General features: G+C 38.8%; 1 protein-coding gene across 1 annotated transcript in view; it reads right to left on the reverse strand.

The window, feature by feature from the left end:
• RBM33 (RNA binding motif protein 33) overlaps positions 1-24,405 on the reverse strand; it is a 105,463-nt gene that overhangs the window by 41,970 nt on the left and 39,088 nt on the right. Inside the window, exons 10-14 of the mRNA XM_082044623.1 lie at positions 21,282-21,340; positions 4,604-4,763; positions 3,394-3,725; positions 1,952-2,194; positions 857-1,144 (exon numbers count right to left, since the gene is read on the reverse strand). Of these exons, the coding sequence (XP_081900749.1) occupies positions 857-1,144; positions 1,952-2,194; positions 3,394-3,725; positions 4,604-4,763; positions 21,282-21,340 (1,082 nt within the window). The remainder of the gene's footprint in view (positions 1-856; positions 1,145-1,951; positions 2,195-3,393; positions 3,726-4,603; positions 4,764-21,281; positions 21,341-24,405) is intronic.

The following is a 24,405-nucleotide window of genomic DNA, read 5'->3' on the forward strand; positions in this document are numbered from 1 at the left end:
TACCCTCTCTCAAACTAACAGTGCTCACGGAGTCTCCTCTAGCTTCCAGGAGGACCTGTGCAGGGAAACGGCCATCTGTTCACACTGCATGATCCAGTGGAGCCCAAAACACTGGCATCTCATTTTTTGATTGTGCACAGCACTAGCAAACAGCATCATTTTCTCCAAAATGAAAAACTTGAGAGCATCTTTTTTTTTCCCTTAATGTCAATGGGCTTCATAAAAGAGATTTTCTTCTTTAAGAGCAAGACGCCTCACGGACAATGCAGCTGCAGCCTCCTGCGTGAGGGCTCAAGACCCTGAGGAGACTGGGCAGCCTAAAGGAAAATAGCATGAGGAAGACAGTTCTCTTAAACAGCCATTTTTTTTTGAGCCATAAAGCATCACAGGATATAGAAGAGAAGAGGTTTGCTGGCTTAAAAAGAAGTGATTACCTGAAAAAAACCCAATCACAATCCTGGAAGACAAAAATGGACATGATGGGTTATTTCAGAGGCTATTATCACTGATGACCTTTAGACAATCTCTGTCTTTTCATAGTAGAAATGACAACTCCTCCTGCAAAACAGATTCACCACAGCCCTGCCAACCTTCCAGAATTTTTTCCCCTCCTAAATCAAGGGAGACTGGTTTTGCTGTCACATTAAAGAAGAAAGTGCAACTCAGAAAGAAGTCCTCTAACAGCACTAAAAACATCGGGTAAATAATACATTAAGAGTGCTTCGAGTTCACAAATCAGAGTAGAAAAGTTTTAAAAAGGTGGGAGTTTTCGTGTTTGTTATTGGGGCTTGGGGGTTTTCGTTTGGTTGTTTTTTTGTGTGGTGTTGGTTTTGATATTTTAAATAAAAAGTCTTACCTCTGTTTCAGCTTTTACTTCTGGTTTTGCTTGGCCCACTGGTGTGATTGCTTTAGCTTTCATCTCAGGCCTTCCCTGTGAGTTTCCAACACCAGTTACAGACTTGTTGGCAGACATCGTGCTGGTAATGGGTTTCACCTGAGCAGCAGGGGTAGAAGTTCGCCTGTTGTTGCTCATTTCCATAGCGTGTGATGGTGCTATTGGCAACTCACGCAAGTTACTATTTCTTGGAGCAGTTGACTGTAGCTGCTGATTTGCACGCTTGACAATATTTTGTGATGGTGTATTCTGAAAAGGAAAAAATTTAAAAACTGCAGACGTTCACTCTAAACCAGACTAAAGTGTTTCCTGTTTCACATTTTCATTATTTAGTTAAGTTTAGGAAAACATCTTTTTGATGAGGCACAATGAAAAAATAAAATTATAGAAATGAGAACATTTTAAACAATAGTTTTTTTCTTTTTTAATTAAAGGCAAAACTGAATCTCACTTGTTTAACATATTTCTCAGAAATTGGCTTCAGTGTATGATTTATTTGCCTAGACAAAGCAATTATTCTGAACTAGTCATGTTGTCTTGAGTGCTGCTTCACACTGTTGTGCTACTCCAACCTATTGAGCAACAGAATATCCTGCACTGGGGCAAACTCACAAGACCTGATTGGCACCATCTGAACCAGAAAGCTTACTAGCAGTAGTACAGAGATTTCAAAATGATAGACAGTGTCAGACAACTGGGCTCCCACACAGTCACAGGCTACCACAGTTTTAAAATCCTCCTAAACAAACATACCCTCCAAAAGCACTTTAGTGCCACTTCCTGAACAATTGTATCATCTATTATTGGACGCAGATAATGAAAAACATTGAAGACTGGGGGAAAAAAGAAGAAGGGAAAGATATGTGGGCTATTTTTTGATGCAGATTATAAAATGATCAATGCAAAAAAGGAGCAATAAATAGTGGAAGAAGGTGACAGAGCACAATGGAATAAATAGGACTGCAAAACCATGCTGGTGAGTTCTGAAACCTGTGCTTACATGCACGTTACCCACGCAGAACTACACAATGCAACACTGATGTATGGGGTACTTACATGCCTTGGCTTCATTGGACCCTGTCGTGGCTGACATTGCATCCTGTTGTTATTTGGCTGCTGCTGCGTGGGCTGCACGTGAGGCCTGAACTGCGGCTGGTTCATGGGCATCAAGGGCTGTGGCGGCGCTTGGAGATGATGGTGGTGTTGCTGCTGCTGGTGATGGTGTTGCTGCTGCTGCTGGTGATGATGCTGCTGAGGTTGAGGTTGTGGCTGAGGCTGTAACGGAGGATGCAAGGGACCCTTCATATGAAGAGAAAGATTATTTGGTTTTAATTTCAAGGTAATAAACTCCTGAAAAGTAGCTTCAGTCTCCCAAGTCCTCAAAACATCTGTAAGCAGCTATACAAGAGGCTAAACTGAAAATATACTGGCTAAAAAAAAGACTAACAGAAGCTGTGCACTTAAACCCGTGTAAGTCAACAGCTGAAGTGGAAAAAGACAAATGCAACGGTTCCTGTCCTCTGTGCCCTTTTCTAATGACTCTAAACTGGTTTGATTTTTTCTTCCCCTTTTGTTCATTCCTTAAACACCACCGGACTTCAGGATTTCCCCACGTTCAAAACACAGACACCATGAAAAGGTCCCGCACAAAGCTCAGTGAACATGCAGGGCACCCCCACATCGCCATACACATCCACCCACGTCAAGCTGCAATTCAGCTTCCTCCCGTTCTCGGGAGGCAGGGGGCGCTCCCGCCCCGCCACTGCCCGCCCGGGCCGGGTCGTGCTCCCTCCGGAGCTGGGCTGAAGCAACGGGAGCCGAGAAACACCTCAGTGCTGGAAACTGGGAGTCATAGAATCATTTCAGTTGAAAGAGACCCTCAAGATCATCAAGTCCAACGGTAACCTAACTCTAGCACTAACCCATGGCCCTAAGAACCTCATCTATGTGCCTTATAAACACCTCCAGCGATGCCTTCCTGGGCAGCCTGTTCCAGTACTTCACAACCCTTTTTGGGGATAATTTTTTCCTAATATCCAATCTGAACCTTCTCTGGCACAACCTGATATCATTTCCTCTCATCCTATCACTTGCAACTTAGTAGAAGGGACCAACCCCCTCCATGCTCCAACCTCCTTTCAGACAGTTGCAAAGAGTGAGAAGTTCTCCCCTCAGCTCCTGTTCTCCAGGCTGAAGCCCCCAGGTCCCTCAGCCGCTCCCCGTCAGGTTTGTTCTCCAGCCCCTTCACCAGCTCCATTCCCTTCTCTGAACTCGCTCCAGCGCCTCAAGGGCTTTCTTGTCATGAGGGGTCCAAAACTGAACACAGGATTTGAGGTGGTGCCGAGTACAATCACTTTTTGAGGCACAGCAATAAAAAGTGTTACAGGTCAATCTGCCTCACACGTGTGATCTTGGATAATTCCACTTTTGTTACATTGGTCCTGTAAGCCTACAAGGCAGCACCAGGCCACTTCAGACACCCCCTCCGTGTTCGGTACCTGCATGCTGGGCTGTGTGTGCGGGGCGAGGAAGGGCTGTCCTGGCGCCTGCAGGAACTGCTGCCGGGGAGGGATGAAGGGCCGCGGGGCGGCCGAACCCGGCTGGTTGAAGTGGAGAATCCCCACAGGACCTTGAGGCTGCATGTTGGGCCGTACCGGCCGCTCTCTGGGAAACACAGGTGGTTGTCCCTGCTGGTTAAAGGCTGGCCCAGGCTGAGTGAACGGCATCGGGTTCTGGGTAGGGACGGGATGCGCGCTGTTAAGAAGAGGGGGAGGTGGCGGTGGTGGGGGGCTCCGCTGCTCAAACAAGTGATGGCTTGGAAACCTCGGATCTGTGGGGATCAGAGAAGTGATTAAATAACAACCTCCCTGGGACACAAACACGCTTTTGAAACATAAAGCTCTTATCTTGATTTGGAAAAGTGACCTGAAATTTGTAGAAAGCAAAACTGTATGGGATGTTTTAATTTTAAGGGCTACCCTCAAGGTTACGTTTTTCTCGCTTCTGCTGCTTGTGTATAAACAGAATTGATGCCTGAAAGACCAGCACAAGTGACACTTTGCCGGAATTACCAATACTTTTAGAAATTCTGCTTTAATGAAATCAACAAAGGATTCTATGGATTATACTTTAAACCACACAAGAACTCATAAAAGGTTGATACTGTTTGCTGACGAGATATTTAGCAAAGTTTTACATACTTCGTGTGTTTAAAATGTCTATAAAATATACATTGTATATTCACATATTACATATATGTGGTATATACATATATCTATATATATACACACATACACTTACAGCATAGCAAACAAAATAGCTAGTATCAGTTTAGCTAACCTTAACAGATTTTTTACAGTACACACATAGTCGTGGTTTAAAGAGTTACCAGTGGAAACCGAAAGTATGGAGAGTACTAAGTATCTAAAATGTAACAAATTACGACAACTTTATTGCAACAATCACTTGGATATTAATTTTATCTGTATAACATTCAGACAGACAGTAGTTACAGATGGAGACATACAAAAAAACTAAAAAGATACCAGAACACCAGTATTTTTGGCATGTAGTAGTCTGGCGACATCAAACAGGAACCTCCAACTCCCAGGTTCTTCCGAACACTTCAGGTTATATGACACACACTTATCCTGCACAGCCACTTACATGAAATGTATTTTATATGTTAGTGTCAATGGAAATGTTTACCTGCGAGGAAGAAAGGATCTCTGTCCTGAGGGGGAGGAGGAGGGAGCGGTGGTGGAGGTGGTGGGGGCCCTCTCCACTGGTCCTGGATTGGCAGCCTTGGGGCTTGGGAAAAGTTGGTAGGAACTGGTCCAGGCGCATGCTGCTGGAAGTCTGGAGGGCCCTATTTAATAAGACAGAACCAAGATTAAAACTACCATGCAGGAATTTATCTACTGCCTGCTATAACTTTTTTCTCTTAAAAATACAATTGCTTTATGAGTTATCTCCTATCATCTGTGCAAAATGACAGCCCTTACTGAGTCATTCTTTCACAATGGAAGAGCCATTAAACCCCAGTACAGTATCATGAAATGAATTCACAATGTTTTATTAATCACTAGCACCACAGGAATGCCACTTCTTCTCAAGCTTATTGAAATCCATGCAATTATTGACCTTCTTCCCCATTAATCCACAAAAATCTGAATGTCTACTTTAGAAGACATTCCTGACATTTATCCTCTTAAACTGTGCTATTCTTCACCAGCAATTTAGTACAATGTAAGCTAGAGAACTGAAGCAGCTTTACTTAAAAAGGGAGGGGGAAGACAATTTGTAGCATCCAGAAAATTAAAGAAATCATCTTTCATAAAGAAGTAACAGGAGAGAAACACTTCTGTCTATTCACAGTTCAGCATCTGATGCATGAATGTAAAATTCTCTTTCCTCCAACAGGTTCTTTTTTTTCCAAATGCAAGGCAAGCCTTTACATATTGCAGAAAGCAGGATGTTAATCCAGAAGCCAACCTATGCAGAAGATACATTTATGTAATTCACACTGTCATTTTTTTACTTTTATATCAAAAGTTGACAAAATATGTTGGCAACCTCTGATGAACAGGCGCAGCTTTGTTTCACATAACTCATTATATTCACAAGCATGTGTAAATCAAATAAGTAATTAAAATAATCTATAAACATCCCTGTTTTCCTCTTTATATGGATTCTGAAATCAGCAGTGGCATCTCTTCTGTCTACATTTGAGGCTCACCTTAAAGCTTAAAACTTGCCATTGCTGAAGACAAGCTTTTCAGAACAGATTTCAGACCAAATACTCCCTACTAGACTGAAATATGGTCATCAGCAATGGACCGAACAGCCGAAGTTGCAGTCGCTTATCATTGATCTACCGAGCTGCCCCCACCAACCATATGCACAGTCTCACTCTGTCCTATTCGTACTGCAAAAATACTAGCATTTCAGGAAAATAATTTCTCACACAGCAAAAATGGGTATTTGCCCTGGAAACTGAAATGTACTCCTTACTTGAAGACAAATCTGCTTCACGCCCTTCTACCAGCACAACACAGCTGGCACTGGCAAGGACTACACACACTACAAGTAAATAAGAAGCACTGAGACTTGAAGCCATTAAGAAATCTGTGGCTTTCTTCAAAACGCCTAAACAGGAATATGTGAGATACTAAGACCTCTTGTTTGGAAGTGAGACTGTGACTACTTATTTTCTATCATTATACACCCATCAACTCTAAATACTTTCTCATCCCTAGAAATTAAAGGGTCTATATTCCATTGCCTGAGCTCCTAGTCAGCCAGTCTCTTGTGGCTATTTCATTTAGTGGAAAGACATCATAATAAACTCAAGCATGACAGTCCTCATAACGTACATACTGTTTGTAGGAGGAGCTGCTACAGTTCCGCAAGTGAACAGTTACCAACACAAAATATTCTTGCCACCTCGGAAAAGACTAACACCTTTGAATTTTACAGCCTGTCTGCAAATAAGAGCAGTCAGAGGAAGAGGGAGCTATTTGGGATGGAGAAAAGTGATGTTTATTTGTCCCATCAGAGTCTGTTCAGGTTTAGCTGAATAAGGCTGTTTAAATGCATTGGTGTTGAGGATAATGCTGGCTGCCTGCCAAAAGAACAACTGAACACAAACCTTGAGGGTCCTGACCCTTCGCTCCCCAAATGCAGCTCCACCATCACCCCACGTAGGAGCTGCCAGAGGTACTTTCAAACTGAGGTTAAACGCAATCCCTCATCGTGGAAGCCTTGGTGATAAAAGCCTGTTTCTCAAAGCATTGCTCTTACAGCCATCTCAGGGAACACACAGCAAGCTGCACAGCCTCAAGGGAGGCACCCAGCAAAGCAACTGATATTTAGCTATTTTGTTATTAGTTTATCCCTGGATAATGCATAAAGTCATTGCAACAGAGCCAGGGGAGAAACCATCTTTTGTCAAACTGCCCTGATGATCTGATTTTTATCTTCCATCTTATTTACAGCACATAGCCACATAAGCATAGCACACTGAGGGAGACAAAGCAGCCTCGCCAGATAACCAGCTCTTCCCTGGTTTTGGAGAGCTTGACTCAGAAGCTCTGAGATTCTCCCAGAATTTTTCTCCAGACACAATATATGCCTATGTATATCTTAGTTATTTCTAAAATAGCCAGCGAAAAATAAAGTATATGAAAACTTGCTGAAACTTTGGCTAATAAAGCATAAGCATCACATATTTGCTGCTCGAGCTGAAGAACTGGCAGCAGTAACAATCTGGCTGGGTTTGTTTCCAAGCACCAAATGGCACTACAGTGGCTACAGTCCCCTCTACCTGCTTTTTCCAAACTCGATGTATTCTGCCCTGGTCGAGGTAACAGATCCTTATCAGTCTCCCTCCTCATTCCCAAACTTCAGTTGTAGTCCTAGGCTACAAAATAAGCAGGTTTCTCTGATCCTGTTCCCCAAATCTGTAACCCAGTCTTAAGCATCTTCTTCCTCCAGTCAGCCTCACTCTTCTCCTGGTCTTGCTTGCTCTTCAGATCCATCCTCTCATCCCCATCACATCTTTTAGTCTGCCTGCTGGTTCCTAATCCCAGCTCCCTGACTCCAAGCTCGTGGTCCTGTCCTGTGGCTGCTGCCCAGCAGCTCCATTTACCCCACCCAGCCCCTGCTTTTTTGTCTCTGCTCAGTACAGGCAATTGTCCTTCTTTTTCCTGCCAGGGGAGGAGAGGTAAACGAGCATTTGAAAGAGATCCTCTACTTGTATTTTAAATAAACATCTCTTCATACCAACTCTCCCTCTTCTGCCAACCCACACCCTTGTTTCTATGCCCAGCTCTATCTCGTCCCAAAGGAGCCCTGAATTGCAAATGCATGGGAAGTCCTGTTGAATTTCACACAGCTCTTACACACTGAAACATCCTCAGTGCAGCCAAACCCCATTTTCTTCCTTGAAATATTGAGCAGCAATAAAATATTCCTAAATAGCTCACTTGGGCATAATAATGTTTTTCCACCATTTCAAGCTCGGAATGAAAGTATTTGGAGAATTTCAACCAAAGCGATTCAAACTCAGGCAGGCAACCGGCACAACATCTTGGTTCGAACCATAGAGGGCTGGAAGTTCTACATAGTCTGAGAGCAACTTTATATTTCCCATAATAAGGGAAGGAAATGAGCTTTAGTTCAGTTTTAGAACTCAGTATTATGAAGTTATTTGAGACCGAAGAAAGGCCACACTTTAAAACCAATGAGATTATAGTTTGTTTACAAAAAAATTACAGAAACCACTAACTAGCAAGATATTTTACTGTTAAAAATATAAGCAACACTGATTTCAAGCTCCCTTCAGCATCAAAGGTGCCCGTCTGACTTAAGAAGCAAATATTTACTGTATTCTAAATACCTTCAATGATTTTAAATTTGTTATCCAAAACCAGCTATTGAAAAATCCCCCAAAATGCCCGCCAAGATACACTGAAAAAATGTTGTGTTTTTTTTTTTTTCTCTGGTTTTACTAGTGGTATATTTCATTTGATTTACACCCCCCAACACAAATTTGTATTGAAATATTTTTGAAACAGACCGAAACAACGACCCTTCCTGCCAGAGCACTTACTCCACATACAATGCAACACAGGGTTGGGTATTTTGAAACATAGAAGTTTCAAAAATTGCAAAACTACTGAATTACAGCTGATCTAAACCACAGCACAATAAAGCTGCAAGCTATACAGACAACTGAATATCGTTTAGAAACACCGACCTATTTGGATCGCTGAACAGCTTTAACTTTGTGTATGTGACATTTTGAAGAGCTACTAAAATATGACTGATCACATTTCTTAGATGATAACCAAAGGCCAATCATGAAAAATTAATTGCAAAGACATTTGTTATTTGCCAAAACCAGAATTACCAATATTAGTACAATCAAATTAGTTTGATTCTTTTCCTTCTAACATATGTGAAAAAGACTGACCTCCACTATTTTTTTCCTAAACCAGCTTTGCTTCTACCATCCCTAAAGAGTGAAATAAAATTCTGCCCTAAATACCAATGCGGGGGGGGAGGGGGGTGTTGTATTTTCATATTTTACATTGCTGAGATTTTTCTTCTGAAAAAAACTCCAGGACAATTCCAATGAGAATTTGATTGTGTGATGGATTAGTGTCATATACTACATGTGAAACTAAAACCCTCAAGTTCAGCCAGGGCTGCTACTTCCAGATACAAACAAACTTATTTTTTTAATAAGGGAACATATGAACTATTGTGAGTATTTTTCCAAGTTATGAGGTGTTTATCTATTGTTCTGAAATATCACTACATTTTTATTAATTTTTTAAATGGTATAGGAATACACTAAAAGTACAACTACAGCTTTTACTTATGCCAAATTCTAATTGTCCTAAAAATACTACTAATTAATATAATAGTTCTCTATTAGATAAAGTTTTTATGGGTTTTGTTTTCAGGGTTTTTTTTTGCTTAACAGTAGTTACACTATAATTCTAGGAGTGGATTATTTTACCATTATTGTTAAACTCTACATTCAGCAAACGTTTGCTGCTAATAACCCCCAAGTGCCACCTGCTATTCTGCAGAAAAGACCACGCAGAGCTATGTAACTTCCAAAATTAATGGTGCAAAAGCCAGTTTTCATAATGGTCTATTTTGATAAAATAAACATACTGTAACACAGATGCATAATAAATCTTTATATGCACAGTAGTTACTCCCATTTTTCATGGTTTTGCTATCCAGACAGTTTCAAATTACACCCAACTATTCAGTACACACATCAACTAAGACTCCCTACCAAAAATAATTTTAACTATTACTTCACTATTATTATATCTTTTAGGAAACCTTCCTACTTAACAAACCTCACATTCTTCGTACCACCTATTTTCAAGATAACAGGTTTCAACCTAACAAAGGAGAGAACTGCAAATTCATATGATCAGCTAAGGCTGCAAAGTTCTACCTTTCAGTCCAATATTGCGGTCAGCTCTGACACTGGGGAACATACCAAATATTTATGTGCCTTCCCAGCGAGATCCCACAAGGCTGGATCACATTTCATACAGACAATGGTTCTAAAGATTGAGTTACCAAATGTCTGCATGAGAAAGATGCAGCAGAGCGCATACATTAAGTTTTGAAGGAGGTGTCTTATAATTGTTATTATATAGTATCATTATTATTTAGTATCATTAATACTGATTATTTAGTATTATTACAAGATTGAGCACATAGAAGTGCACTAAATTGCAAGGAAGACTCCTAAGATGGAGTTTTCAGCTAGATTTAAAGCCAGCTGTACAAAGAGCACAAGACCTGAAGCAGACGGACACACCGGGCCACAGCCTGGCCTTGGGTCCTCAACCAACATGTCCCCTTCACAAAACCGCAGTCACTTCAGCACCACTGTCCCCTCAAATCCATTCCTCACAGCCCGGGCATCAATAAGTAAATCAAAGACCTAAGAAATTGTCATTTTGGAAAGCTGAAGGCTTTCTCAGCCAGGCTTTGGGTGCTGCAAGGGGACACAGCTCTGGCTGTTGTTCCTCTTCTTGAGGCCACCAAAACACAGCCATGCCTGAACATGGAAAGCAAGGCACTGAACATCAAGATTTTTCTTAAACTACCAAAGGACGCAATTTTTAGTCTGTACCTTTTCCTGATTTTAAGGAGTGTCTTGGACTCTATAATTTCATTTATCCCTGTGCAATTTTACTTTGAAAATTCTTCCATATCATCATTTTATGAATACAGGAACAGAGGTCTAGAAGGAAACTGCACTGGAAATAGGGCTCTGTGTGGATTTCCAGAGACCACAAATCACAGGCATTTTAGAGAAACTTCAAAGAAGAAGATAACCACACACTGAAGTGCTACTGACAGGTATTTTATTGTCTTGAATCTTTAATTTTGTGAAGTTTACTCTGACAAAAAGAAAAAAAACCCTACCCACTCTTCCTCCCCCACACGCTATAATTTACAGCGCCTCAGACTGACATTTCTATACAATTCCGCATGTCTGCAGGTTGTACAATTTCCCCTTTTACTAACTTCCATTATTCAATATAGCTAAGGCATAACTTACACCTTATCAATCACTTCTGGAAAAAAAAAATGCAATGCCAACTTGTGTCTACAATTCATTAGTGTTGTGAATAGCTCATTGAACATGACTTTCACACACTGAGGCAATCCCACCTTCTGAAAGAACACGAGATAAGGTTACTTTAATCCTTTCAAAGAACTGCACTATTTGCCTTCCTTTTATCCTTTTAAATATCCTTCCTAGTTAAGAAATTAACATTCTCTCTCATACAATTCTTACACAAATTGTACTTTTACTTTTCTGCATCTCTTGTTAATTACATGATGTTATCTCCAATAATCTATTCATGAAGCACAGATAACTTTGGTTACCAATAAAAGGGAAAACTTAGCATAAATTGCTTAGCACAAAGTTAATCTTATAAAGCAAGGAATAAAGAGGATCTAACAGCTATTATATGACTTATCAGCTTCTCTAAAGGGTCACTCTACTTTTTTTTCATGAGACTAATTAAATACCTTAACAATGTCATTGAAACTTCATGAATCTTTCAGTAAAATAGACCCTGCCTCTACAACATGTTTTCATTTATTAATCTCACTTAAAATGCAAAGAGCTAGAAGAACCCCATTGACAGTTAAGTAGGGCCACTCAGTTAATTCTTCTTATATGGTTTAAATGCAAAGAATAATGACCACTATAACCTATGACAATTAAAACTATAGCCATCTGTCACAAGATGTTAATCCTCTTATTTCAGCAGCTACTAGACTTTTGAAAAGCTTTCCCAAAATGCCTGCATTCCAGTGCAAGGCACTGACTTTCCATCCTCTTGTGTAAGAAGCCCTGCTTCATATATCTTGGATGCGGTTCAAAAATTTTCAAGTAGAAATATGTACATCCTACAAACCATGGCTCTTCACATTGAAGTTTCACAGTATTCTCATTTACTGCATACAGAAATGGAATGATTTACTGAAATTTTATAATAAAACAGTTTGGTATTTCCTTAAATATGGTTTAAATGACTCATTAGTGTACCTGTGATGACCACATAATTCCATCAAGGTGAACTAAAACCTAGCAAGCACCATGATTTTCCCAACTGATTTATTAACTGTATTACAAGAAACTCTATATAAAAAATCATGACTTAAAATACCTATGAATCAAGAACAAAAAAAAATTACAGTTCAGAGCAATAAGAAAGCTCAATACAATGAATGTAAGCTACATCAGTCCTTTCAAAGCTTATGGAATCTATTTTCTGAGCAGAAAACACAAGGAGATTGCAACTGCTGGTTCAAACATGTGGCGTGCACAGATCCTTCTACTACAGGCGGACTGAGTCTGAGAATGAGTTGATGCTTTCCTTAACTGAGCCAAAAGTAATTTTTGATATTAAAATGTTCCACATAAGGTGGACAAGCTTCTCTTTGTCCAAGAGATAAGAAAGTGTGTTGGGACCTTCGGGTACAAGTCCAGGTGATCTGAAAGAGAAATCACCAATGCTCGATTTCACTGTTTAAGGGCCTCAAAAGGAATTCGGCCATCATGGAAAAACAGTACATGCAAGGAGAGAAAGGCATGGAATCCCTTGTTATTTAAGACAACTTGCGATCAAATAGATAAAATAAGGACACAAGTGATACAGAAAAAGAAGGCTACTCCCAGCACTCTAAGACAATCCCAAACAGTTCAGGAATCTAAAGCTAAAAATTAGATCCACCGTATACTAAAAGTATCCCTTTCCAGCAAGTTTCAGGACATCCATCCTAATACATCAAGCAGGGACGTATTCATTTTGCAAACTGAGATAAAAAACGCAACTTCAGTGTGTTTCTGTAAGAGAAGCAACAAGGCAAACCGGCCTGTGAGCAACCAGTTTTACACAGGCGGATTGATTCACAGATGCTTGGACCTCCATCTGCTTGACCATCGAGCTACATACATGAGAAAAGGGAAACCTGCGGGACAAGTGGTCCCATTCAAGAACCATTCTCAGAAAACACTCCTAAATGAAATACAGGCATAGGAAAGATAATAACTAATTTCCAATTCTGTTTTTCAATTGGTACCAGTGGCAACCTGCAGAAAAACCGCGTTCCCATCTGATTTGTATGGCTGAAGGAACAGCATTTCCAGCAAGGAGAAACAGGCCATAATGAGAATTAGTGTGACAGACAAGTTGTGCAGCCTGAAGAGTAAACCTAAACCTCTCAGATTGGAGCAAAAATCTAAGTAATTTCTTAAACAGGTGTTTTAAATTAATTAACTCGGAAGATTCAGTTTCACTTTAGTTTGTGAAATCCTCTTCAGGGGTGTGGTGTAGAAGAGCACGAGATCATTTTTGTTTAGTGCCCTCTAACTTTTTAAGCTCAAGTACAACACAGAAATATCAAGAAGAAATTGGAGAAAAGGCGTGTGTAAAAAATAGGGGCCCAAAAGTTGTGGACCTCCTCTGCTTTCAGAGCTATTGAGATAAAACATACAACAAAATACATACTTTATCCTTGGGCTTACCAGAGACAAATATTATTACAATGTTTATTGACCTAGTGTATCTTGGTGATCTGCAAGTCACTGTTCATTAGAAAAACCCCTGAGGTCAGAACTCAACTGGATCATAAATATCAAATTCAGGATTTCTACATTGCACTCCAAGCTTGAAGGTATAGTTAATTTAAAAATGAAATGACAACCTCAAAAACAGATGCATGTGACCTGGGGATGACACTTCTCCCTTCAGCAAAAGAAATGCTCAAGATTGGTACAAAAAAGCCAAGCAGCAGTCAGCTTTATAGATGACAAATATTAGAATTGCTGCTAACTTGGACTTTGATCTATATTATGACATTCCACACCTGACTATCTAGTAGTCAAATTCCTTGATTCTTGATTTTTAGTTCTGTAAGGAAATCTAATTTTGAAGATGTTCTACACATCTCTGACCTTGCAAACGTTTTGATACAAGAAGTTTATATATCCAGAGCTCCCACCCATGTGACTGCAGGTACTACTCACATGTTGCATAGAAAGGCCTAAACACCCTTCCTTTTTGGGTATCCTACAGTCAACCCACAGTATTCCTCTAAATTAACTTATTTTACTATAAACAGTCCTACAACTTACTGTTTCACAATTTATGAAGCATTTTTTTCTTCCATATTCTGAATAAATGGCAAGAAATTAAGCTGTGGAAGGTGAATAAATACCAGTTTATAGATCTATTTTTTCAGATTTTTTTATTTTTATTGGAATAACACAAATGTATTGAATTGTCTTTTAAAAGGACATCTTCTTAGCTCAGTGAAAATATTGTAAGTGAAGTACACTATCATCTAGGACTCTATAATGTTATAACTGAATCTATTTTAGTTCTCCATTCAGCATTTAAACATTAGCCTTTCCACACTGTAATAAGACAACTGCATGTTTTACTTGGATTTGAGTCTTGACTTCTGCAAAATCTCTCTTTAACAATGTCTAATTAATGACTATGTAACTATATGTATAATAGTTTTTCCTCTTTGCCTCAGTAAAAATTTATGCTTTGCTCACGAGGCTTAAAAAAGTTCAAACTTCATTCATAGAAACACCTCAAAATCACAGCATGTATGTGTGTATATATATATATAGATAAAACAATAAATATCTATACCATAACTTTACTGTGAGGGTGACTGAGCACTGGCCCAGGTTGCCCAGTGAGGCTGGGAAGTCTCCATCCTTGGACATATTCAAAACCAGACTGGACACAGCCCTGGGCAACCTGCTCTAGGTGGCCCTGCTTGAGCAGGTGGTGGGACCAGATAACCTCTAAAGGTCCCTGCCAACCTCAACCATTCTGTCATTCTGTACTAAATAAAGCTGAGACTCAAGAAAATCATCATTAACACCAGAAAAAAAAAATATCTACAACTCCGTTTCTTTGGCAGTGTTAAATAGCAATTACTTAACAAAGAGGTAAATGACAATAACTATGAAATATAAATGCACATGTTTTCTGTTTGATTTTAATATCTACAGAGCGTGTGCATAGTGGAGCTCACACGACAAGTTAAAGGGTTACTGCATTTAGAAACCATGTATTTCTTTCTTATTTAATAGCTGTTACCATCATGTTCAGCTGCTGCTGCTCCTCCTGCAGATGGGAATTCATTGATATGATTAAATTTGATGGTATGATAATGTATGGTAATCGTGATTAATCAGAAGCCCACTAGCAAATGGAGGATGTTGGGTATTATGTCACCTGCATTTTAAACTGCATTCCCTCTATGCCAGCCTGACAATATTTGACAGCTGGAGGGATCTCATGCTGCATCTGCTTGCTACTACTTATAGATCTGATAAGAGAAAGTGCCCATCGTTCCTTCACTATCTTAAGTGCTGTAATTATAGGGCTTTACAGTCAAGTTGTGAAAACAGTAAGTGTTAAAAAAGAAAGCTTTTTGCTAGCTGCTGAACAAGCTCTGTCTCACATCTGCAAGGGCTATAATCTGCAAGAAATGTAATTTAATGCAGAAGTCTCATTCAAACATGATTTGCATGAAATGCTGTGTAAAGCGCTATCCAAGAAATGTCAATCAACACCACCTGATACCACGTATCCTGTTAAATGAAAACAAAATGCTTTCTACACTACCTGTGATCTGCCACTGTTACACAGTAATAGAGTGAAAATTTCATTTACTGTTGCTCATTATAGTATAGCCATAGCTAAAGCAAAATAATTGTGAGGAAGTAGGAGAATCGTTTTCACAAGCGACTTTTTATTTCCATTAACAGTTTGTCTGCTACATACTGTTGCAAACATGTACTAGTTAACTAGTTACTAAATACCATTACTTAATAAATATCAGTTTTAGATGACTGACTGTACTCAGATGCAGGACTGTTCAAATTGTCTTAACTGTGAATACTGGAGAATGAGCCATGATAAAACGCTTATTCACATGTAGCAACTCATGATCAAATTTGAAATGATGGAAAAAAATCATACTCTCTATTTGCATTTCCCACAGCAAACATTATTGCAAAGTTTTGCTTTCAAAAGCACTGCAAATTTATGCTTCTATATACTGGAAGACATGTTTACATAAAGGCAATAACACCCATTAAATCAACCCAAGTTTCCTAAAATGGTGTTGCAGGTTGATCCAAGTCAGCCCAAAGATCAGTTGGGGAAAAAGAAGTAAATTGTATTCTAATGTACCTTTTATAATAACCTTGAATAGCCCTTATAATACATTGCTTGTCTAAAAAAATACGTTTCAAGCAAGTGGCAATGAAGGACAGTAGCCTTCGTTTTGTACAATGACTGGTCACCTGTTTAAAAATCTCTCACAGATTAAAGCATAAAGAAGTGTTTAAAAACACGGTTTTGATTACAACAACACTTGAAAGCTCAGAATTCAAATTAAGAGTTTTGAGAATTGGTGAGAGAACTGAATCAAAACTAATGAACTGCCTTTCACACCATCCACTTCAGACAACACCCGATGTCCTGGAGATCAAGTGGAAACATGCTGAATGAGAATATGAAGAAAGTTTACTAAAGTTTTTGCAGTTTAAGGAAAAAAAAAAAACAAACAAACAAATATTCTTTGGGATAAAGATAATATGAAAAGAAATTTGTAAAGTAAGTTCCAAAAACAAATCAAGTCAAAACGCCTGGGAACTGAAATGACATGCCATGCAGAATATTCACAAGGGCCTGATGACAAGTCACTCTACTAAAGCCTTATTTTTATACTGAATAAAACATAATTTATGTTATACAATTGAAATTTTTCAGACTTGAATTCACCAGTCATCTGAAAGGCACTCAGTGCACTAACTAAGGTCTCCTCTCAAAAGAGAAAATCTTTGTGCGTTAAAAAATATCAAAGCCTTCCTGGCATTAATTAGGCAGACATTAGTGCTTGCTTCATCTTCATGCCACTTCAGAGTATTCCTTACACTTGAGCTTTGAAACTCAAGTTGACCAAAGTTAATAAAATGCGTCTGTGGGATGGACACCTGCCCAGCTCGCACCACACTCAGGGTGTCAGGTTAAGGACAGCAGCTAAATCGGAATTTATCCCAATTTCCTGAAAATTCTCCTGGCAAAAGGCCTCTGGCTGTGGGAACCGGCTCTGCCCTCTCTGCAGCGGTTTCAGAGGATCCAGGTGGGGATGGAGGGAATGGTCGGGATGTCCTCTGATGTAAGGAACTCCTCTCTTCCACCTTGAGCAGTGTGAGGCAGGTTCTCCCCACCTTCCTCTCCCCACCTCCCCCACATGCCCCGGTCCAATCCCAAATTTGGATGCTACGGACAGCTCACCATTTCTGGCTGAAGAGTGCTGACCATGAGGACACCTTCCCTCTGCCATGCTATCCCAAAGTGAGCATGACACTCACTCCACTTTTATACGTCCTTAAAAACCACGCACAAATGTGCCACACAGGAGTATCACTTCAGTGTTCTTTAAGTTAAAGAAATTATGTTTGAAGCAAAAAGTCTTTACAATTTTTTCTTCAGGCAAACACTGAAGTATTTCAAACAAAGAGCTGCTGGACTCACATAAGGGATGGAAAGATCTGGACTACCAACTCAGCTCATTGTTTCATATTAAGTAATGATGTGGGCTCTATAATAGTCAGTTAGCAGCAGCAGCGTTTAGAAACACCTCTTCTATTTGCTATTTAATTTCTTCTTCCCATGTTTTAGCCCATCGTTCTTCACAGAACATGGGGGTTGAAGATAAATTAGCCCAGATAATAAACACCGGAGGACAGGAACCACAATGGTCCCTTTTGCATAACAAGAAAAACTGCAGGCTCTGTATCTGCACTGGGGCAACCACAAGAATGAATATTTTGGTCAGAAAACACATGAAAAGTTCAGAAGACCCATACAACTAGTCTATGAATTAAGTCTTCTGTCACCTTCCTTCAGTCCCCAAAGTAGAGTGTTTTGTGTGAAATACCAACTGTGACACTGAGACAGGAACTCAGAAAAAGGCATCCTAAGCACTTTAAAGAAAATGCAGATGATAAAGCAAGATCTTCAGAAGGACTCTGCCAAAGAGGTTACCTCAACCTGTTCTTTGAAGAGCTTAAAGAAAACAGGCAGTTGGCTCTTGCACAGTCCCAGGTTAATTCAAATACCTGGAAAAAATATTCTCACTGACTACACCTGAAGACTGGATTACTATCACTACAGCCACCTGCGCAATTCAGACAAGCACAGAAGCCTCTGCAGAACTCATGTCTTTAACTCCCAGCTACCACAAGTTCACCACATTCCTCAGCTGTAACATGCCTCAGATCCACCATTTATTCAGTCCTAATCAGCTGGTTATAGCTCTCAATCATCACTCACACTAAGTCACCTTGAATGCTTACAGAGTGAGACAACTTCCTTGTCTGATACAAGATTACTGTAAATGTTAAAATAACTCCAAGTACAGAACACAGATTCATTCCACTATGTCCTTTCTAGCACTTCCTCTCTAAACATTTCTGGAGTTAAGCTTTAAGTAAGAAATAATTGAACAATGAGCCCTGGCCTGAAATATTAAAATGTAGATTCGAGGTTAAGTGAATTTAATCAGTTGCAACTCCAAGCAAGTTCAATCCTGATCAACGTTACCCTGGTTTACTACTACATTATTTCTTGTAATTTAGAATTCACACCAATATGCTAAGATGCTCATAATAACTTTGTTCAACTCTTCAATTACGTCCTTCTACAGAAGGTTGTAAGAATTAACTATTACATGCTTACAAGTAACTGCATTAGCCTTAAATTACAAACACCCGGTTTCCAATGGATTTATGACTTGCAACTGATTAGCTCTGATTGAAGCTCTTCCCGTGTTCAGAGCACACACAGGCTCTCTGTGCTGAGAGATTTCCCTCCTAGATAAGAAAGGAACTCAGAGATAATTGTTCCTTCAGTGTGGGCATCGGACAATTTTAGGTCTCTTCCTTGCAAGAATGTCATTACCTTTAATGTTTCCACCTCTGTCACGTTCAATCAAAATAAACCATCCAGTTCAAAGTTAAACAGGAAAGCAAGCTACGAATATTTACTTCTAACGCACAGTTTTTTAGAAATGAAGCAATCAGAAAAATCAGTTGACTAACATCCTTTGATTAGGCAATTCTATAAACAAGAGCAAATTCAAGTTATTACATATCCAGAGATTCTTTCGACAATGAGGAAAAGGATGAATGAAATATACTCTGAAATACTACTTTGATCTTTTTCCAAATGGCTTGTCAAAGTTGTCTAACCATTGCTATAAGTCAACATTTATACATAAACAAGTGAATTATAATGGCACAAAGGCATTTGACAGGTAACAGAGCAAAAAAGGTAGTTCTGCAAGATAAAACGTTCAAGTCAGAAAGTAAATTTAACTTCAGCTCACAGCTAACATACTACATTCAATAAAACAAACACGAGGTATGTACACAGTGACACTTAATTCCTAATCCTAATATGACTGATAACCTATGCAAAATTTATGAAGTACTTCATAAGGGAAGTCCACATTATACCCATTTTATAACTCAGTGAGTCACAGAAAGATTAAGTAACTTTCTCAGGGTCATATAGCAGGTTACCAGCCAAAGCAGAAGAAGAAAAAAATAAAAGAAGAAAAATAAAAGCCAAAAAACCCCACACTCGGAGCTACCAACTCAAAGTATTGGATCTGGTTAGTTAAGACATCCCTCTTCCTCTTTATGAAAAATAATTACACTGACTTTTTGTGAGGGCATTGCTTACATAAAAAGGCAGCAAGCAGTCAAGTGTTTTCCTTCAGGCAAAAGGAGCAGGAGTCTTACCAAAAATGTTCCATCTATTTTATTCCATTTTAAAAACTGTTGCATACAAGATTAGCTGGGTTTGCAGTACTTCTCAACTTGCAAAACCAAAAATGAACAGAATTAAAATCTAATTTCACAGTCAATTTAAAAAAATTAATTTCCAATTTTTCTACACTGATGTAAACACACTTCAAAGATGTCAATTACAATGCCTTTACAGATATTCCTTGTCCTCCAATTTCTTTTCCATCCCAAATTATGTTTATTGGCAAAGCAACATAGTGTTGAAGGAAAACAAATGCAAGATACTTGTTTTTAATCAAAAAAAACCCAATTACTTTTGAAATGTCAAAAAGGTCGCCACATGATACTGAAGGCTGTTGAAGAAAACTATTCCTCTCTGCAAACTGCTGTACTTTTTAATAGGAAAATATCCCCAGTTAAAGTGTTGATGAAGTTACGTGACAGGAATTTACTTTATAAAACTCCAATTTTATTTCTTAAACCTTTCTATACTTCACAGAAGAAACATGGCAATTTAAAAGCTCGAGTTACTGTAAAAAATACGGACATCACACAACCAGCTATGCACATGGCAGCCTAAAGTCACCGCATGTTTCTGAAATCTGCTTCTTTCAAATACATCTGATCTCTATGCAAGTACCTTACTGCATTGTACTACACACATGTTCACAAACATGTATTTTCCTCCTTCAATATTACAAACATTAACAAGAAGGTAATTTCTGTTTGGTTTATATATTTGAGAAATACAACATACGGGTCCTTGTTTGAAAATATTTAAGGCCACAATGAATGAACTATTTTTTCTTTTGCTTATTATTATTTGCAAACCACCTGAACTATACATTTAGGGCAACAAAATTGCGAAATTATGAGAAAGGCTCCACCAGTATGCACTCTTAGCCATTCACAGAACTAAAGAAATTATCAACTGAAATTAGTCTAGTGAAGCAGCTAAATGCCCTGTTTGTTTTAGAAGTTAGAAACATAAGAGAAGGCAAGGTCATGCAATGCCATTCCCATTTTTATATAAAAACCACGAGGGCATTTAAATGCCTAAAGTAATGATAAAAATGACTGCTGATTTTTACAATAAATATATATTACTGCTTTTTAAGCTTAGGGGTTATTTCAAATAGCCTTTTATTATATCAAATAAAATAAGGATTCTATTTATACAGAAAGAGTCAAGTAATAAAATGAAGCCCATATTCTTCCAGACAAGAGGCATTCATGCCTCTCCCACTGGAGAGACTGGTTCAACAATTTTACAGTTAAACAGAATTAATTCCACTCTCGAAAATCCATTGACCTTAAGCTTTTAACAAACATTTTCAACTGCAGAGTGTATTGTCAATATTTACCAATCCTTAAAATTATATTTCACTAGAACAGCTTGTATTTGCTATATTAATATTTCCTTGCAAATGTATGCTTATCCATATCAGAGAAGAAGAAACAGCTGCTACTCACGGGAAATCTCTGGGGTCCTACAGCAGGTCTTGGCTGGGCTGGAACTGGCAGCAAGGGCACTGAAACAAGAAGCACCTTTTAACACCATTTGTTTTACCTCACAGTTGTTGCTGTTATTTCCAAAAGCAGTTGCAATAAGAAGCCATGATTAAAATCTGCTACAGTTACCCTCACATGTCACAGTTCCTACAATTAATTTTCACCAACCATCCCCCTCCCCCGTAACATGCAACAGGGCAATTAGGATTCTCCTAGTTAATTTACATAATTTAATTCTGCGTTTTCCAGAATTAGATTGCTCCTTGTTCCAGGAAAGAAAACCAGAATACTTATTCAGCCAAAGACGTCTCTTAGACAAAGCTGACACAGACTCTAACTACAATTCCATGTTTCAAATAGAAGGATACATGATTAATTCACCTTCTCAGCTTCACGCCCCTCAAGATTTCCTGGGTATCTCCTAATCTCACAGTCAACCTCCTACAACAAGCACTGGCATCACAGGCTCTACCTGGTATAAATCACTGTTCAGAGGAGGTTTTAATGAGGCAGGCAGTGACAATTAACAGCAAGTAAAAGTACTTAATTTGGCCATGGCACTATAATGATGTATTGCAACTGTGATCATAGTTTGTGTAATCGCGGAACTGATCTCAGATAAAAGACTATTTCATAAAGAGATACCAAGAAGAATTCGGAGACTCTCTTCCTGAAAAGTAACTTGTCCAAAATTAGTATTTCAGGAGGATTAATATGGATGACTTATCCATACAACTGTACTTCAAGAGACTAGTCAAGAAAAATACTTCCCAAAACATCCACTTAATATTATGGCATAATGCACAAAGCATCTACTGCTGGATCACCTTGGGGACTGAATCTATAGTTGAATACACAGCACAAAGAGTAATGGAAGACTCCTCACTTTCCAGGGCAGTTTTTTTCTGGAGTTGTCTAAGATGTACAAATGTATCAATGTTAAACAAAAGGCCCAGAGTGTCAAATAAAGCATTTCAATCAAATGGCACTGAACCTGCTTGTTCATTTGCTAAAAACTTTTAGTAAGTTTACGTTTCTTTCATTTGTTTATAACTTTTTTAAAAGTGACAGGAAAATGTTTCCCCACACAGGGTTAAACATCAACTTCATAGACAACTACTGTATTACACTTTGGAGCGGGAAAGACATTAAGAAATGCACCACACTTCTCCCTTGAACAAGCTGCATTTCCCAACAGAGTTTGCTAAGATGCCTCAAAAAATCCCTTTTTCTATTGGTAACTGAGGCACGAGAACTAATGCATTAGTGGTTATTTTTAGTTCATGTCCATGCCCGGCTTCTATCCAGTATTGTTAAGTACTTCTGGTTTACTAGTTCAGGGACTGACAGGGTAAACTAAGTGCACTGGTCTTTCAGCGCTCAAGGACTGTATGCAAGGTTTGTATCAGGTTACAGCAGAAAAATCAGCTGAATTCTCTCATCTCAGGTTCTACTGAACATCTGCCAATATCAAACAGTCACAGCCACCTGGAATAAAACTGACAAGGGGCTCTTAACAAACCCGGGATTAAAATAACACAGGAATCACAGGCGAGAGACACACTGAGAAAAATCACATAAGGTGGGAAATGTAGAGAAATGTCAACTGAACAGGGCACTCACATCTATTTCAGTAACCTGCTTCTGGTAGTAGCATATAGACATATGTATACATTTTAAGCAAATGAATTTAATACTCATGAAAGATGGTAGGTCAAACTGTGTGCCCTTTCAATCCTTGGACACTTGCTGAAACAGCAAAGAAGTCTCAAGCAAGCACTCATTTTCCTGATGTCAAATCTATTGGTTTGAAAAGTATGCTTCAAAAATAATAGACAGCATGTTGTGAGACACTATTTTAAGAAGATTAAGTTGCTTTTGGCTGTAAATTCCAATGCTATACCTGAAAAGATGAAGAAGCAGTTCCCATATTGATTATTTAGGAGAACTATAATGTAATTTTTCCCAAGACACCAAACCATTTTTAAAGGGTAAATGGCATACTAATCTACCAAGCTGCCATAAATAGCTCATTAGTTCATGTCAATTTTGGCAGCATCACAGTATCCTTGAAACAGTCATTTGTGGTATAAACTTAAAAGGGAAAACAATCAATATCTCTATGACAGGTTGAATTAGTTTTTCATAGTACATCTATATACAGTCCCTCGGTATTTGTAAATTGATCATATTCAAATCGGAACGTGTATTCAGCCAAAAATTACTACTTGCAACTCAAAACTAATTTACAGAATAGGACACAAAGAAAAGGGAAAACTATGACAAGCAAGCAACCAAAAGACATGTGATTCAAATGCCACAAAAAGTAGAGCTGAACACCACCTGATCGTATCTGCAGCAGGAATGCACAGAGACTCACGTAATCGTTTTAGGGGTTTTGATAGACTGAATCCTTCTTAATAATTTATGAAGCTTCAAAGACTAAAACTAGTAGAAATTTGTTTGAAACAAAACTGCCTTGAAAGTAACTATTTTTTTGAACCAGCATTCAAGGCTGGGCTGGGAGCTGGTGGTCACTCTAAGAGACTTGCTTTTGAGACATCAAAGGAATAAGCTGATGATAGGATTCTTCAAGAGTGCTTCAACTGACTTTCAGGCTGAAGTAGCTGCCTACTAGACCTCTTATACATGAAAATTTCATAACAATTTACAGGAGGCTTAAGTCAATTTTAGAAAAGACTGATATACTCAATGCATTTCAAGACTAACTCAAACGAAAAAGATGTTGAGAAAGTATATTTCTATGATTTGCAGTTCGAGAAAGTGTCTCTGGTGCTGACAATTAGAAGTGTATAAGCCTAATCCTGCCATAAAATTAGAGGAAAAAATGCCAGTCTACACTAAAACATGACAGCGCACCATTAAAATTACCAGAACCTAAGTGTGCATATCATGCACTTCCAGACGTGGCATTTTTAGCTTCCAGGCATTACATTTTCAACAACAGAATCCCAATAAAACTTTGCACCTGACTGTATTCTCCAGTGTTTAAAAACCCTCAAGGATCTGGAAATATATTCAGCCAAGAAGGGACAGGACATCATCAAGAACAATGAAGTCAACC

The sequence above is a fragment of the Streptopelia decaocto genome (genome assembly GCF_964273445.1).
Source record: "Streptopelia decaocto genome assembly, chromosome: 2".
NCBI lineage: Eukaryota > Metazoa > Chordata > Aves > Columbiformes > Columbidae > Streptopelia > Streptopelia decaocto.